This window comes from Myiozetetes cayanensis, unplaced genomic scaffold (genome assembly GCF_022539395.1).
Source record: "Myiozetetes cayanensis isolate MyiCay16 unplaced genomic scaffold, myiCay2020 scf5-8, whole genome shotgun sequence".
In the NCBI taxonomy this organism is placed as follows: domain Eukaryota; kingdom Metazoa; phylum Chordata; class Aves; order Passeriformes; family Tyrannidae; genus Myiozetetes; species Myiozetetes cayanensis.
In genome coordinates, this window is record NW_026087742.1 from 34,339,574 (window position 1) to 34,358,487 (window position 18,914).

At 37.8% G+C, this 18,914-nt stretch overlaps 1 protein-coding gene across 1 annotated transcript; it reads right to left on the reverse strand.

Annotated features, from left to right (window-relative positions):
* Positions 1-368: 368 nt before the first annotated feature.
* On the reverse strand, positions 369-17,465 carry RAB38 (RAB38, member RAS oncogene family). Its single transcript, XM_050332343.1, has 3 exons — positions 17,246-17,465; positions 9,522-9,802; positions 369-521 (listed from the first exon to the last, which is right to left on the reverse strand). Exons 1-3 carry the CDS (start codon positions 17,448-17,450, stop codon positions 369-371), a joined length of 639 nt encoding a protein of 212 aa, XP_050188300.1. The 5' UTR covers positions 17,451-17,465.
* Positions 17,466-18,914: the final 1,449 nt, after the last annotated feature.

Below are 18,914 nucleotides of genomic sequence, written 5' to 3' on the forward strand. Positions count from 1 at the left end.
GAGAAGACAAGCTGGAAAACCAGTGGACAACTAGCATATTGCTGCAGTCACCTCACAAATATGAGCTTTCAGAAACCACATGGCAAAGAAATAGGTTTTAATATCACTGGTGGTGCTCACCAAATTGGAAAACACAGCCATCACCATGAGTCTTTTTTGACCAGTAGTCAAAGAGTTTTGAATAGTTGCTATCAATGAACAGCTCTTATTAAGTTTTAGCTGAAAAACAATAAGAAAAAGGAAAAATTTAAATATATTTTTGAGAAAACAGCAATCTGCTTAGGGACAATCTGGGCAGCCGGGTATGTTCGATAAAGTATAAATTGTGAATCATAGCTGTTCAGCTTTTGTAGTAGTCTGGAAGTCTCTTAGGATTTAAAGCAAGCTGAACAACTGACAATCTTGGAGGAATTCAAGTGTGGTTTTATAATATCTGGTTCAACAGACTGAACTGGATCACTCTCACTAGCAATTATGTGTTTCACCAAGCATCTGGAAGCTTCATTGATGTTTATATTTTCCTGCAAATGAAAGAGAAAGAGAGGTTGATTAGTCAATATTAATTGAACCATGCTGCATATTTCCCATGCATAATTAAACTTTTCTGTAGCTAACATGAAAAGTTTACTTTCCTTAACAAACAGTTTTCAAAAATTTACTGTATTAAATAATGTTTACGGGAGTTTTGAAGTTAGTTTTTATATTTATTATAATTCATATCTCCTTTTAAATGTACACAGAGCTGACTTTAAATTACCTCAATCTCTTGGTGATTGGATTGCTTCAATAAATTAAAAAAAACAAATACCAGAGGGGTGTTGAAGACAGATGCCTGAAGTAAAGCTCTAGAACGTATACTTCACTGCTTGAATAATGGTTACTCTGATTTTTGATTAATTACCTCTCAGTAATTACAGCCATCAATAACACTTATTTTTAAAAGCCTTTTCCACAGTTTCAAGAAGATTTCTGTATACAGTGCTCACAATGAAACCTGGGATGAACTAGATTCATTGAATAAATGATACAATCTCAGGTTACTCACAACACAGTGCAACAAGTTCTGTATCCTTTGGAGTCCTCCTTTATTTCCATTTGAGGGTGACTTATCACCAGTGCACTGCTTTAGAAGAGATATATCACCACTGCTTTCATTTGTAGAGAAGAAATCCTCACTCTAAAGGTTTAGAATCAAAGCTAAAGCACATCTTTTCCTAAATATGCATCGACAGCACTTAACTTGCAGCAACCTTCACTCTGTTTGTAGAATAAGTAAAGCTGAAACAGCCTGATCAGTGAGACACAGCTCAACACAGCGCAGAAAATAAGCAGTCATATTGAGAAAGGATTTTTTTTTTTTTTTTTTAATGACAGCTTTCAATATGTTTGGAATTAAAAGTCAGGTTTTCTGGCATAAAAAACACACTTCTATTCTAACTATTGGCATTGATTACTTACTTTATATGACAGGAGATAGAAACTTCACTGCAGCTTCAGTCTTCTAGGAAACTGTATCACACCCCCACCCACATTCATACATATAGAAATGCATTTGAATACATATGTATATAGTAGTGTATAGGCACACACTACTCCTGCTCAATAAGTGTAATGTTTGATTTGCAACCCAAGATTACCTAGGTTTTCAAGCTGAATCATTGAATCATAGAATCATTGAAGAATTTGGGTTGGAAGGGACCTTTTAAAGGACATCTAATCTCAATTCTCAAGCATGTCCAGGTTCCTCTGAACGGCAATCTGGAGCCTGTTGCAGTGAGGCCATAATTTAGCTATAAAAGAAAGAGATGTGTGTGTGCTTCAGTAGAGAGGGTGCATTTATGTGAAGATCAAAAGCTAAAGGAATGGATTATGTGAAGCTGACTTTGTCTAATCCCCTTGAAATCAATGGCAAAGCTTCACAAACTCCATTGACCATCCTTTTGTGCCACAGTAGGGAGCTGAAATCTGTGGATCTAGCTGAAAGTGTAAATTAGTGCCAAGATTTCACAGGTTTCTAGAACTACATAAGTGAACTTAAATATTTTATCTGTAAAGAATATCAGTTGGTTGTAAAACCCCAAACCTTTAGACCGGTTATAAATCTAGTAACCCCTAGAGAGTAGTACAGAGTTGGGAATTGGTTCTGTACTGAGATGTTAAAATGCTGCTGTGTCACATGGCTCTCTCAAACCAGACAAGAAAATTCCTCAAGCATGCACCAAAAGCCTTTTTCAGACCACTGTGAAATTTTAATAGAAAAAAATAGGCAATGAAAAATATCTCTCAGTACTGCTTAGAAAGCCGAAGCCAAAACAGGATTGCCAAATGTACAAAACCAGAAATGTAAAAATCTTTTGCATTGTGTTTGCCTTTATTAATGGATTCATGAGCATCTCATTTACCCGTGTGCTGCTTCTGTCTTGGAATGGCAGCATGCACTTATTCAGTAATGCCTTAGGGACTATCTGAGATTCTGCCCAAATCGATTAATGTTCAGATGTATTAAAAGAAACCTTCTTTGTCAGAGGCCATATCTTACAGGACTGGGAAAAGGGGAAAGAACCAGTCCCACAAAACCATAAAATGGGGATAGATAGACATTCCTCAGTTTTATGGCTAGCTCCAGCCCTCTCCTGTGGTTCAGATGAAAACTGGTACATGGTACAGATGAGAAGTGACATGTTAAGTTCCTGCTGCAAGAAGCCTGTGCTCATGCCAACAAAGCAACTCCTGCTGTCCCAACTCTATTACTTGACTGCTTCCTTTCTGATGCCACTATTGCCTTTTGTTACAACCCTAATCCTATAGTGTCCTAGGTCTGCAGATCAGACATTACTGTATTCTGGTCTGACTAATGGAATATTGATTTCTGCACCTCTCCTCCTATAGTGTGTTTTGCAAAAGAAAAATCAATATTCTGCTAGGCAATGAAGCAGCTGCAAACAGTAGAAGGTGATCTGCTATCCAAACACAGACATCCAGAGACCTGGTGATTTTAGAGAGCATGAGGTGTTGAAAGGCAATCAAGGAGAGGAAAGAGAAAAAGGAGAAGGTGAAAATCCCCTCAACAAATACAAAGAAACCAACAATCAGAGTAAGATTGGACAGAGAGGAATAATCACAGACACCCTACTAAAGGTATTGAAACATGAATACAGCCTCAATTATGCTTAAAAGATAAAATTATTTTTCAAAAAAAAAAAGAAAGAAAATATAGGTGAGACAGCAGAGTGAAATGATGTCTTTCAGTGAGTCTCTATGTTGAAATGCCTTAACTGTCATCTCCCCTATGGCTTTCATTCTACAAAAGAGCACCACAGAAATTGTGATGATTGATGAAGTTTCAGGCTTTTTTCTTTCTCCTCTTGCTCTCCCCTCCCCTCTCCTCCCCTTCCCTCTAGGTCATACTGAGAGACCTGCTCTGCCTGCTACTGTGGATCTTCTTCTGTCCAGGCATTATCAAGCTCTTGACACAGTACTGGATGCACCTGTAGTGCTTGTTATCCAGCCTCCTCTGAGGTCACTTGTACCTTCACAGTTCTGTAAACACATGGGAAGCTCTGTCTCCCCATATTACTTTTAAGGATGGTATTACTCAGCACTGCATATTTGATGTGTTTACCTACCCAGCATCCTTCTGTGATAGGGAAGTGCTACTATGGCCATTTATCAAATGAGAAAAAGCAGAGCCACAAACAGAGGAAACTACACGAAACCTGGTCCAGCACACAGAGGCTAGATGGAAAGTGGGAGATGGAATAGTATGAAGTCTTCATGTGGTAAGGTAGGAATGCAAGACCAAAAAGGAAGCATCTTGCCCATATTATGGGTGTCTTTCAGTCTTCTCTTCCTGCTTTTATGTGTACTTCTCACACTGACATTCCTATTCAGCATGCTAGCCTTTATAAATCCCTTCCCTAGGGATTTATAATCTCCAAGGGATTTACAATCTCTCCTTGCCCTGTCCCCTGAGGTGTTTTGCCCATTTCTATGTGTCTCAGCAAGCCCCAGCATCTGAAAGGCACTATCACAGTCAGTGATGCAAGAGCTGAGTTGTGAATCCAGCCCTAAGTGACTCGCCCTGCACCAACCTGACAATGTCTGCCAGAGCAAAGACCTGAACTCAGCTCCTGTGACTATGTCTGACTCTTGAGCTGGTCTTTCTCTTGACCTCATCAAGAAGGAATGCAAAAGTGAAAATCAGCACTTTATTCTAAATAAAGAGTAAAATTACCAAACAAAAAAAGGCAAAGAAAATAACTGGCCAATCTTGGAAAGCCAGAAAAGAACATTGGAAGACACAAATGAAAATACAGTTTGCTTTGTATATCGATCCCATGCAAATATATCTTTTCAAAGGGTAGTTTATGGAAAGGATACTTGGAAAAGAGAGTTGCATTATTTAAAAGCTTTGAACCTATTGCTTTGGGAAATAATTTTGTAGGCAACAATCAACTGAAGGGAAAATAAATACATTATCAAATGTGGCTCAAAGCAGTACACAAGCTCAGCAAACTTCTTAGCATTCTGGATTGTCTTCCCCCTTATCTGCCATCTCTACTGCAGACAAAAAACATCAGCATTTAGGGCATTCCATTTTACTATATGAAATAAATCCCCTCCGATTAAACTGGCTCTGAGCCCTTTACAGAAGAAAAAAGACCTTTTCTAGTTTTAAGTCTCACTTTCATATGAAATTTTTCTTTCTTTGCCATGTAGATATCTTAGATTTGGCTTACTGGTTGTTTCCTAGTATAAAGCTTTTGTCTTTTTACATTGGTAGTTTCTTCATCTGACTGAATCTGATGTTTCATAGTCTTACCTTGAAAGGCAGGCTGAAGAACAATGTGTATGCAGGCATAGCTACCTAACCAAGGCACCTGGGGAGTTCTAAATCAGCACCACTTAGAGACATGACCTTAGACTACTAGTGGAGTTGAAAAAAAATGACTTCCCATAAGTAAACATTTACAAACTGTGAAATATTTGGGTATTAGATGGGAGCCTAGTGAGAAGCACATAGCTTCCACATTTTATTCCCATAATTCAGTAAAATCTGGGAGCAGACTTTCAAGATGTTTTAACCTGCACTCCCCTGGAGCTAGCAGTCTGAGGGAAGAGCTCCACACTCTCCCTTAGCAGAGCACCTTGGAAACCGCTGAGAACAGAGCCTTATTAAGATGGTGTGCCATGGTTGCTGTAGTTGTGTTTCTAGGGAAAAGCACCCATACAAGTTAAAAGTCGTTCAGATGCATGAACATGGAATTCATAGACGTGAACTGCTGTGACTGTCACTCTGAGCACAAGGTCATTTCTGTGATTGAATTCTTATGCCTGGTTGAATATTCTGCAACAAAATTATTTCAGTAAATGATCTTCTGATCTCAACAATTTTGTGATTCTATGAATTTCCAGTTTGGGGACAGTGTTGTGGATGTCGGCAGGACAGCACTAAATAATGTATTTCTTGACAGTGACCCAGAGAGTTTCAGGACAGCTCTAGTACCCATAGGATAATCTGAATCAACTCTTTTTAGTTACAGGAAACAAACTGAGGATTCTGCATAGAGCAACTGAAGTTAAAACTTCTGTTGCTGGTGTCAACTTCATTTTTTGCTTTATGGCAGAAGCTGAAATATTTTCTAAGACTCTGTGCCGTGATATTGGTTAGACTGTATTTTGAGTGAGTTAAAAAACCAACGTAGGAGCCACACATCCCTAACTGGATCTGGCAGTCTCAAATGAATTGCTTTGGTTTCAGTTACCAGATCAGCAGATTAGCTGTAGAGTGTCAGTCTGATTCAAATACATGTCCAAATCTTGGTTTTCTTTATGGAAATCAGAACTACTTATCCTGTTCCTCTGCAAGTCTGCTGCATAGTTTGCTTTTTCCATCTTTCATAATAATTGTCCAGTCAGAAGAACTGAAGAATCTGTGATTTAAACAAGGGTTAGTAGAGCTTGGTTTGTTCACAGAGCTCATTGGTAAGATGAGCAGAGTTATTGTCCTGGCTTTGCAAAAGACAAGGCTGGATCAGAGGAGAGAGTGACTTTCTGATGATAATGTAGCAGATGAGTGGCAAAGAGGACTTCTGATTGCTAGTCCAGCATTTGGGCCCTATGGGGACTTGGAACTAGATGATCTTTAAGGTCCCTTTCAACCCCAATCACTCTGATTCTATGATGACACACTGTGGACTGTCTGTCAGACAAAAGCTGGAGAAAGGACATATTATTATCCACATTTCTGAAAGCATGAAAGATTCTATAACTTTTCCAAGTCCAAATAGGACATGTCCCAATAGCTCAGAGACTCAGACTGCTCATCAGTCTTCAGGCCATAATGTTCAGCAGAGAAGGAGCTTGGTACATAGATTAGTAAGGATCTGAAAAGCATATCTGCCAGCCTTTCTGGGCAATTTAGATAAAACATGAATGTCTTTTTGCCTAGTTTTGTATTACTGACAGCAGAATTACAGCAAGGAAAAGAGGAACTCAGGCATAATCACAGCACAGCCATGGCCAGTCGTAAGGTATTTCAAGTTATGTGTGAATTAGGTACTTTCAAACACAGTTAGTTTTGCCTGACTTGTCTGTTCTCTTGTACAAGTTCCATTTTCATTATAAAGTGATAATAAGCTTGCAATCACTCCTTAACTAATCCAAGTCAAAAGCTCACCTCTTTGAACTAGGAATGGCAGTGAAAACAGTTTAAAGGCTTGGAAATATGTGTGGAGCTCTCAGCTGCTCTGGCCATGTGCTGGATAATTGAATGTGTGACAGGAAGGAGACATTTCCTTCCTTTAAAAGAATGAATGTTTCACAATACTTGTGGTCATGAAATTCATTAAAGAATTTACTATAAAGAGTTATTTTGTCACTATCTGGGGATGGGCCTTTCAGATTGCAATCAGTATGAGAAAAGTAAATGTGCATGCATAAAAGAGATCAGGCTTGCCACCAGATACGTGGCAGTAGTGTAACTTGTGACTATACTGTGTGGTGTTGTTGCCCAATAAGGCCCTTCTTACATGGCAAACTATCCAAATTCTTCTATTTTTATAGGGAGCAGAAGATTGGAACAGGCTGAATATTTCCTTCAGATTAATTTAAGAATCAAAACTAATAGGTGAGAATGCATTAGGTGGCTCAAATGTTTTATATTAGAGTTGCTAACTTGTGAAAAATAGCACTAGGGAATAATATAGTGAATTTTTTGTGTGTGTGTGTAATATGCCCGTGCTACGGACAAAAATTTAAATCACTGACAGCTTGAAATATGGTAGATACATATTTAGCATGCTACTTTCTGCAAGGCAACCAGAATGAAAAGATGTTATTTTTATAAGGAATTACCTTTGTTTTTCCAAAATGCATAAATCATATTCAGTTTACTCTGAAGGCTATAACATTTCCAAGCATGTCTCTTAAAAATCTTCAGAGATATAATGATTCCAGGATACCACAAAGAGAGAGTTATTACTTATCTGAACTGCTAAAACTGCTAGCTGCAGGATGATGAGTTCTCTGTCCATGTTACTCTGCTTCCAAAGAATTTCTATTCTCTTTAGCAAACATAGTTAGGTATTTATTTTTCCCAGATCCAAGTTCAATTATTTAATATGCCCTAGGCTGAAAGAATACCAGGTATGTATAACATCCAATACTTCAAAATAGCAGTAATAATAACTTTTGATTAGGAAAGAAAGTGTAGGTTTTAGGTCAGAACTTAGACCAAGTGGGGATATTACTCTGATCTAGATTAACCTAAATGATGTGATTCTACCATCTCTAATGGAATTACTCCTCTTTGCATAATTTTAAAGTCAGGAGCTTCCAATTCTGAGTGGAAGTCAGGTGTAGGGATTGCAGAATAACAGATCCTAGCCTCTGGTCTACAGCAGCAGAGGACAGTCTGATAAGTCATGTGTCCTCAACTCTCACTGCTCCCTTCACAGTGGGCTCTGAAGGCCAGTCCTGTCATAGCTAGCTTTCTTGCTATTCCTATGTGATTGAACTGGCAATCTTAGGACTGCTTGGGTTTCTGAGTTAAACAAAGTAAGAAGAATCTAGATATTTTCTATGTTTAAAATCACTCCAAATCTTAATTCTATGTGGCTTAGAGAAACTTTGAAAACGTGTCCTCTGTTGTGACTTTTTTTTAAATTTATATATCCTTTATACTTCCACAGTTCTGCCCCAGACTGGCTCCATCATCACACTAAAACCTCTCTGTGACCTTTGAAATTGTTTGTACATTCATTCTCTGTCATGGCCTACAATGACCCTTGGCACAATAAATGCTGTTGTCCTTTTTAAGAGGTGGACAAATGTTTGCTGGGGGCTGATGTATGAAATTCATGGTACAGATTCCTTTCTCACAGGCCAAAGAGGAGTGACGAGCTTCATGACTTTGCAATCTTAGCCCAGAGTTCATGCAATGCTTGAGGCAGTCTCGGACAAGCTGTTACTTCTGCTGATTGCAGGTGAAACGTCTTTTAAATATTAGTGCTTAAAGGAGGTGTGAAGACCAGAAAAATAAAATACAAATATACACTCTAAAGATTCTTAAGTAACTTACATAAAGTGCATAAAAGAAATTAAAAAATCAAATGTAGCATTTTGGCATTCAGTCTACCAACAATCTAGGTCAAACCAGAACTAAACTCCTTACATTTCAAACATCCAGAAGTTCCATAGAGCTGTTAATGATGACACCACCTTTCATAACAGGAGAATATAATCAACACGGTATCTGTTGAATTGTTGTGTTCAAATCAATATTTCACATGCCAGCTCTCCAAATCTTGCATGCATTATTTGAGAAATCTCAAACTGATATACACTGCCACTGTACCTTGGGCCTTTATAATCTGAAAGTCCCACTGCCCTTTCTGATTTAGATCTCAGTTTTCCATTCACTCAAGAAATCTGTACCAAAGCAAAGAATTGAACCTCAGAGCATCTCATTCAGCACTTGGACTACTGATATTTCCTTCCATCCCAGATACGTGATTTTTTTAAAAAGGCTTGTGAGAATGAGGGCTTGTAACAGTAAACACTGTACAAGCACTACAATAGACTGACTTTATTTCTGGAATCTAAGACAATGAAGCTATTGTCTCAAAGTGGCATTTCTCAGGCAAAGTGGTTATATAACTACTTAGAGATGATATTCAGTGTAAAAAAAATTGTAAAAACCATCCTTATATCATTCATAAGAGGTAGCTTTTGTGCCTTGCCTAAGGTCATCTTTCTCCCCAGGCTATTACACAGTTAACTGTTGACCATACTTTACTGGTGGCATAGCATATTAGAGCAGCTATATTTCAGAATGTTGCACATAAATTTTTTTGCAATAAAAGGCCTAAAAGAAATAGAAATGTATAAATTTATAAGTTCACCTTTAATTAATTCCACCAAGAGAAGAGCTTTGCAAGGTGCACATTTAGACCGAATGAATTATTTTAGGAACTGATTTCTCTGTACTTAGAAACGTTAAAAAGAAATGGAAACATTACCTTGGCTGATGTTTCAAACCAGCCCACGAACCCATTCTCTTTGCAGAATTGATCCATCTTGATGCCATTGTTCATAAGAACATCTATTCCCTGGTCGCATTTGTTTGCTAATAGGACTGTTGGCACAGGTTTGCCATTTGGAAGAACCAACTTAGAGTCCAAATCCTCTTTCCATTTTGTCACTGCTTCAAACGTTGCAGGTCTTGTAACATCAAAGACAATAAATGCCCCCATGGCCTCTCTGTAATATACCCTGGTCATGTTTCCAAATCTTTCCTGTCCTGTGAGGAAGAAAGTAGAAGGGGGAAAAAAAGCACCTTTTAAAAATCAGTGCTTCCAATCTAGATCAGTATTTCACATAGCAACTTTTTCTAAGAGAACATTAGTGAAGGCAGGACTTCATTTCGTAAGTCTCTGGAAAACTACTCTTTGTCTAAATAATAGCAAGTACTATGCTAGACTAATTTGTATGAAATGCAGGAGAGTATTGCATGAAAAAAGGAATTTTCAGGCAAACATCCAAGGAAATTTACTAACTTTATGACAAGCTTGAACTTCAGTGTTAGGTCTTATTAGGCTGTCAGATTTCTTGGTCTGTGGACAGTACCAAGTGTCTTGGTGTACATTATAGGACTTTAAACAAGATTCACAAAAAATCTAAGTACCAGATCAGAAACTGCTTGAAACTATGGTATTTTGTGTCAAATATTTAACACGACTGAACTGATCATGCATAAAGGGGATCCTGAATATTCTTATGCAAGTTATAACAACTAGCAGTAACATAATTTAGCTCTGGAGCCATACCAGGCATTAGAGTCCTTACAAACATGGGAAGTGTTCTAAGAAATAGTACAGCAGTAGCAATATGAAGAACTGTATTGCTCCAGTGAAAAGATCTGGGTGGAGACAAAATCTGTTCTGAAGTTTTATGGTTTTATTTGCTGAGTTCAAAGTGTTTTCTGGGAACTTATTTACAGTATTTTTTGAGCTAACAATATATTATTATATTCAAACATGGGCATTTGTAAATATCTATAATTTTATATTATTAACAGTATGAAAATTAACACCTTTGACATCAGGATGTGGTATGTTGATCAGCTGTGGGTTTGTTAATATATTTCCTGTTTTCATGAGAACTTTGAAAAAATAAATTGCATAGATTTTTTTCTTGAAAATAAATGTCTAATGTTTACTGCTGAGCTGTGATCCAAAAAAGAATTATAAGCTCCTGAAACATTTCACAATGATAGCAGTCTTTAAGAAAGGCAAATCTTGTATATTCTTCTATTGCTGGAAAAAAGTGCTATGAAAATAGAAACATTCAATGGAAATCTGTTTCTAGCCTTACTTTCTCAATGTGAGTAATTTTGAGTGGGTTAGGAAGACAAGAAGGTTGGCAGTCTGCCTCTGACCTTAGGAAGGTTACCTGTGAAGGTTTTATCTGATGGAAATCATGCTGTCAAATGTAAGGTTGGGCTGAGTAGGGGAAGAGTGCCGATTGCTGGGTTTCTGTTCCATGCAGTTCCATTTAATGGAAATAGCATTGAACCCACTTATAGGGTCAACACCATCAGTTTGTGATGTTTATCTTTGGTTTTAAGCACTGTGGCAGCAAAGAGAAAGTAATTCACATGATACAAAAACCAAAGAGGAAGTCTGTCTTCTCCAAACTCATGTTAGATTTTTTTTACCTTAAACAAACACTGCATCCCATTGATAAAGCAAGATAGAAGTAGATTATTTTGGGGAAATAAGAGGTCATATTGAAAATTTCTTACAGCTATGTTTTATTAAAATGTCTTATGATTCCTATCAGTGGGCTAACCAGATGAATGGCTAAGTCATGTGCTATTCAATAATCTCCTTGTTGAGAAATTTTTGTCCTCATCTGCAAGAAGGTGCCTTCAAACAAAAGTCGAGGTCTGATTAGAAACTTAGAAGTGAGGCAAGAATTAATATATGCAATCAATTTTTGAGGGATATTTTATTTCAGTGATAGCTTGTACTTCTCATGCAAAGTTCTTGAGATGCTTGCACTATAGATGATATTAGAGCAGCTAAACTTGGGCCTCACACATATTTATTTGGACACAGATCTCTAAGATAGGTGTCTTAGAACATGAACTAAATTATTCATTTGCAGCATAAAATCATCCATCATGAACAAAGTTACTAGAGGAACAAAAGGCTTTTGTGATCTTTTGCCTAGTGTTGGCTGGCAGAGTTATGACAAATTGTAAGACACTGATTCCTCCTCTTGCTTCCAGTTGCTTTTGCAGATACACAGGATTTTTGCTGCATAAAAAAGCCACCATGTTTGCAAAAGCAGCTTTATACAGGAGGACAGGGATCACCAATATTCATCATCAATCACTTAAAAGAAAGAGAAAGAATGAGGATACTGGCTGGGTAAAGTTCCTAAACTCTTTCTGAAATGGTCTTTTTCCTCATCAGGTACAATTAATACAGGAATATACTTGGCAGAAAGATATTAGGCAACTTTGAATGGAAAGGGAGGTGGTTTATAAAACGGAGTTTCATTTTTATGCCATTTGCATAATGACTTTTATGTAAGTTACATTGTAGGAAAGTGATCTCTAGTGCTTGGAGAGCTAAATAATGTGTCTAAAGATGCAGAAGGACCCTTTCTTCCATAGATTCTCCCATATGTGAACAAAATCCTCTATTAAGAGATAAGGTTCCTAAAACTTTTTCATTTAGCAGAATTACTCATAAAAATAGGCACCATTTGATGTGTTAAAGATGTCAGAATCTGGCCTTAGGTTTTCAGCAACACATTGGCAATACTTAGGTTAGAAAATATATTAACCCTTAGGTATTCAGTGGTATCTTGCAGGCAGCCTTGAACATTAGAAATATGCTTTATTGTAAGAGGGACTGGGGAAGATGGGTTTTGCTTTTCACTTGGAGGGTCAGAAACTTGTGAAATGTTTGTTTGATCTGGCCCATTGTACTTTGCTGCATCCTTTGCAAGGCCACCGTCATCTGGCATCAAACCCCACAAGTCCAATGGCCTTCACCCAGTGAGATGGTGCTCTGTGGTGGGATTTATCATTCCTAATTCAAAATAAAAAATTAGCTGGGAGTATCTAAGATTAGGGTCCCTTTGTAGTAATGAACTGATAATGAAGTGAGACGAGATGTTTAATTGTTAAACCAGATGAATCCTACCCCACTTTGAAGTGAACCGAGTGAGACTAAGGTGACAAAGCAACAAGATTTCTATTAAAGGGAAGGACTTCCTGTTTGAAGGTCAGCTGGTCTGCACATTTATCCTAATCTCAGAAGCACCTCTGCAGCAGGGAAAGGCTGACTGCTTAAAACAATCAACAGCTGAATTTTCATAGTTTATAAAAATGCATCCTACATAAATTTGTACAGAAATCTACAATTTTCACTAACCACCATTATCTCCGATAAAGTTATAAAAAACAATGTTAAAGTGCTAAAATTCAGATAATTTCCACTATCTTGCCCACAGTATCTGAAATGTAGCATAAGTTAAAAGTTGATTAAAACTGGCGAATGCCAAGTTTTGTAATGGGTTTTACTTCTTGCCACTGTCGCTCATCCTGAGAAAAAAATACTTTTGGGAACCACCATGCTTTACAGAGAGACTCTAGCTAAAACTGAGAAGCTGGAAATTGTGGAGAAGATTTAAACACTTTTTACCTTTCACTTCAGAGCACTTTCAGAATATTCATACATAAATTCAAATAATTGTCTTTATGGCTCAAAACTTAATCAAGTCCTGAGGTGATGTTCACCATCCCAGAATGTGGAAAAGCAGGCAGTTGGCAGGATCTTGCCCATGGATCCCACCACAAATCTATAATGAAATAAAACCCTCACAGCAAGGGACTTATTTATGTTTGCAGAACAGCAATTTCAAGGTAACTTAGCCTTGAAATCACCATGACTATCTTATTTATGCATATGTACTGCAATGCTTAGCAGCCACTAAAAACCTGAAATGCTGAGGACGTGCTCTGCCTGGTATTAGTGAACAGCCTGCTTACTACTTCTGCAGCATAACAGTCTTAAAAATTTTACAGCTGCAGAGACACTTGCCTGTATCTGTGCAAAGACTGCCGTTTCCAAAGGTCAAAGTGGCAAGGAAAGGAAACAAAACTGTTCTTTCCCTACTGGTATTTTCTCCAAAGCATCGGTCCAAATCCTTATGAGATGAGAACCAGACTTGTAAAATCAAACCAACATATTTTTGGCAGCATGAATAATCCTGCCCACACATACGCAGCAGGACTGATAACGTGGATGCTGAGATGGCTGAGGAAAAGGAGCAGGGAAGGCTCTGATGTGTTGCTCTGCTCCCCACTGCACTCAGAGCTGCTCCCTGCAGTAAATCTGCAGCTAAAGCTGGTCCTCAGAGAAATCTCCAGGCTGTGTGGGCACGAAGCACAAACAGTAGCATGGAGAGCAGCCTTACAGAGACACCCAGATTTGCTGTCTGCAATGGCTGCCTTCTTCAGAAGCAGCGTGCCAGCCTGCATCTGCAGGCCTGCATCCACAGCAGACTTGTGCACAATACAATTTAGAGTTTCTTTTAAAGCTTTCCTTCTAATAATCTGTTACAAATTTAAAGGATACTCACACAGAGGCAGCAGAAAAGATAAGGAAACAAAGACAGAAATTGACTGAGGACCAAAATTTAAAGTTGTATGACAAAGCAATAGAGGATATGGCACACTTCAACAGTACGCCAAAACTGTTTATTTGGGATATTCAAGTAAATAAACTGGAATTTTTGTGAGGAAATTAGAGAGAATTTTATCATGTATATGTCCTCTCACACACAATACTAAAAATTCAGTCACTTCAAACTTTGGCACTTTACTGAATCAGATATAAATTAATAGATTTTAATGAGAGTGTGTTGTTGCAGACACCATAAAATCATAAACCATGTAGTTTAGTCCAATTATTCTGGCCTAACAGTCATAGCTTAAGGAATATATTATGTGTTCAAACCCTGGTCTTAACGTAACAATGTATGATGCAAAGCCTATCTTACCTCTGAATTGATTGTTCTAATGCTTAGTTGTCCTTGTTGTCCAGCATTTCTCTCTTATCTAAATAAATGCAGTTTCAGCATTTAACTATTAGATCTTATTATAGTTTTGTTTACCAAATTAAAAAATACAGAAAAATATGTTACATTTAACTATGAAACTAGATGGCACCAGATGAACCAAATTTGCTTTTTCTTCTTGTGTGTGATAAGGGTAAAACAGGGTAAACTGCTTGGCCCTACCACAGCTGAAATAAGTCACTCCTCCAATGAAATCACCATGTATATAAATCCAACTAATAATGTATATAAGCTTCACACTGCTTCTACTCAAAACACTTTTGAGAAAATTATTTCTAGATTGTTAAACAATTTACTACCCACTGATCCAAAGTGTGAAGTGCAAGGAGGGAAAAAGATATCAGAGCTAAAATGATACCTGATATCTCCATATACATACATATATAAATACATATTTATATATAAATACTGATTTGAAATATTATTGATACATTTGCAGCATTTGTTTCAATTCAAGATGTCCCAAATGCTAAGCCAACATCTTTCAGCTTGATCAGAGACCAAAAATTTATTTCTTTACTCCCAAAGCTAAACATGACCTAATAACAGAGATTCTACCAAAGGAGAGAGGATGTTCTGAGACCACAGATTTTATTTTCCTTGCTATTTTCATTGAATATTTGTGTTTTGCAAATGATGATACGTGACCAGCCACAACCAGGAAAAAAACCACTTCCATTCTCTCGGTATTTCCAAGCAGTTTTACTTCTCTTTCATTTTTAAACCACTTTTTTTCTCATGAGCCAGATGCCTTATTCGTGATAACTTCTATACCTGCATCACAATGATCTGAATTCAGTGTATTGCTTACAGAACTTACTTTCTATGTACAGCCAGCAACAGCTAAAGCTCCGTACACAAAAGTCATTAAAACCGAGACAGCAACTCTTTTTATTACCGACCACTGTCTTGACCTTCACAGTGATGCTTTGAATTGGGCAATTCATATGAAATTTAGTACGATGCTGTAATTCTCTCTGTCATGTGTGATAACTCAGAAAGCACGCTAGTCATTCAGTACTACAACTAGGTGTAATTGCTTCTGCAGCCTGACTGAAAGCTACATCATATGATTCGCCAGCACATGATTAGTAGTGTAATAAATCTCTGAAACAAGGCATGCAAAATGCATTCTTTAATTCCCTCATGCATTCAGAATTTACTATTAAATGCTTTTTCTCATGCAGAAAAGTTTTGCTGGCAGTGTCTCTGTTTGTTGTTATAACCAGTCACAAGCAAGCAATAAAAGAAATGTTTTCCCCATTATTCCAAGTTTTAATAAAGAAAACTGAGCGTATATGTATTTAACATCATAAAACCCCAAGACTATAATGATGTGTACAAAAGCTGAGTTTATACATGTTTTGCATAAAGCAGCGTTGTTGCATAAGTTTTAGTACCTTGGTGCCAAATTCAGAGCTCAGACATGAGACAGCCAAGTGCAGAAGAAAGGCACGCCCTCCTCTGATAAGAATGTCAAGAATTTTCTCATTTCACCAGTTTTACTCAGTGCCCTTCCAGACTAGATCACTGAACCCACAACTCAGGCCACAGGCTGGCACAGTTGCAGTTCACCTTTATTCCCTACTTAATGAAAGTAACTTCTTAATTTAATTGTTTTTAAATGCCCTCCTTTACTCTGTAATCTATTGTGTTGTAGCTCAACTTGGATTCCTACGTTCACTAAATGAAAAATTATTACTTACAGCATGTGAAATATGCCATTAAGATAAATTTATTTTGTGGACTGAAACAAAAATTGTTAATTTCCAACAAGGTGCTGGTGAAAAAAAAAGTTGTGGGTTTAATTTGAAGCCAAATATAGAAACTCTGAAGCACTGACAGCAACAATGTCAGATTCTGAGTGTTTTAATTATGTAAGCATGCAGGCATAGCTGGACTTCTTTACTCTTATTCTCCTTGCACTGGATATATTATGTTTTTTTCTCAATTTTGGAATACAGATAATTAAACATGATAATTATATTTTTAACAACCAAGATTATTGCCAAATAGAAACAGTTTTCTTTTCAAAGCACATCAGGAGTTGTTTTCACTGGGCTGAAGGGAGGGAAGGTAAGAGTTAGAGGAAAGACAGGAAGAAGGAAAGTATTTTGATAAAGTAACTCAGTGATACTTTTATTTTTTAAAATATAAAAAACCTTTTAATCTTCTTACTGAATCCCTCATCTATTCCACCAAATTAAATAGACATAACAGGGCATTCTTGTTACTCTCCCTCCTGTCACAGAGTTCTATTAAGCTGAGGAGAAAAACTTGAACATCAGCAGCTGCAGGGAAATAACTGGGGCATTTGGAGAAGGGTGCCTGTGTCCCTGCATTTGTCCAAGGGCTTGGGAGAAAAATCAGACAGCACAGGTTCCACTCTGACACCCCTTGTTTGGAGTCTTCTGGCTTTAGAGAAACTTCAAAGTGTCAATCTGCCCTTAAAGTTTTCTGTTCTCAATCTGCTCTCCCTCCCTGTATAGGCATTGGTGGTTTCCAACTTTTAGATTAGTACAAATGAATTTGGGTCTGTATTGGTTTGGGATGGGCTATGGGGCAAAGGGTTCTCCTCTGTACTCACCCGCAATATCCCAGAGCTGGAGCCGTACCACAGTCTCAGCATCCCAGTTCAGCACCTTCAAAGCAAAGTCCACCCCGATGGTGGCCCGGTAGTGGGGGGAGAAGTTCTGGTGGACATAACGTTTGATGATGCTGGTTTTGCCCACTCCCAGGTCCCCGATCACCAGCAGCTTGTAGAGGTGCTCCTTCTGGTTGTGCTTCTGCATCTTTCCTGTGGCTGCGGCTGCTCCCTGCAAACTGATTGCATGCTCTGCCCTAGGAATCCTGCCAGCCTGAGGGGAAGAGAGGGAGTGAGGAACCGGGGAGGGAAGGAAGGAGAGCAAGGTAGGTGGAGGCTCTCTCCCTTTCTACGGAAGCAGGATCACCAAGTCCAGCAGGCAGCCCTTCTGGGAGATGAAGTAAGGACTGGAGAAGGGAAGTCTCCCAGAAAGTTTTGTGCATATGTGTGTAAAGGTCAGCACGAGGTGTGTCTGGGATTAGTCTGGCTGCTAAAGACTTTGCAGGAAAATTCGCGCAACAGTCCTGTTCTCTGTTTTGATCCTTGCTGGAAGGACAGTATTTCTGTTGTGCACTAGTTTTACACATGTTTTTTAAATCACTGCCTTGGGGATAATTTATCATTCTATGCTTGTTTCCAGACATCTTTAAGATGCCGGTCACTGCAAAACAATCCAGAAAATCTCCCTTCAGAAGTTTTATGCCTCCATCAAAGTGCAAAAATTAAACCAGTGTCTCTTTAACTTTAGATGTGATTTGGTTCTAATTTCATGTAAGTTGATGTGAATGCAGTTACACCACTAGAAGTGGTGGTTATAGCAATATGCAGCATCTTTACTTGTTTCCGTACCACAAGGGCTGTATGAATTTAATTATAGCAGGTACATATTTTTTAGTTTCATTACCATAATTGTGATTGCCTGTCTATAGCTATAAGCATGCTCCAATCTGAATGCAGTACACAGCCACACAGCTAATGTTTGGGGTTTTATTCCTACAACTGGACTCTAAAATGCAAAAAATCCAGGTTTATCCCATGACTCCGATAATCAGAAGTTATGAAAGCGTAACAGCATTAGAGCATATGAATGCCAGTGTCTCAACAGTCTTCTGTTTTCCAAAACAAGTGACCTCAAACTTGCAGAGAGTTGAACCCATTTGAGTAAATCATTCCACTGACATGCTGTCCCAGTATTTTAAATGAAGAACACAGTGAATTCTACCTAGGCAGCTTAGTGGAGACCCCTACCATTGCCTAGAATTGTTTGATTCTTTTAACAGCTTTGATAGCAGACTCCCAGAATTTTAATGTGTGCAACTCATCAATGAATGATTTTTACATTTATTGATGATCTTGATAAAATGAAAACACATATTACACTTACTGAAATATTATTTGACAGAGTACTTATCCAAAGGTGCATTGAAATGGCATTAGAATTTTGTCATCTATCCAAGAGCTGGATTTCAGTAGAACAAGAATTCAGAACACTCATATTATGCAATCTTTTATAATCAGTCCTCAAACTCAAACTTTAAAGTTTGTATATATGTTTGTATATATATATGTACACACACAAAATGGAAATAGGTACTTTGAGGAGAAAAATGTCTTATTTTACTTGATACTTTTTATTTTTAATAAGAAGATTTTTTTTTTCAATGAGATAAAT

What these genes read in the sequence shown, in the direction of transcription:
- RAB38 (XM_050332343.1), bottom strand. Translation starts at nt 17,450, where the DNA reads ATGCAGAAGCACAACCAGAAGGAGCACCTCTACAAGCTGCTGGTGATC. An exon ending in CCAGCTCTGGGATATTGCGG is followed by an intron (nt 9,803 to 17,245) that starts GTGAGTACAGAG and finishes TCTTCCTCACAG; the next exon opens with GACAGGAAAGATTTGGAAAC. An exon ending in GGTTTGAAACATCAGCCAAG is followed by an intron (nt 522 to 9,521) that starts GTAATGTTTCCA and finishes TTTCATTTGCAG; the next exon opens with GAAAATATAAACATCAATGA.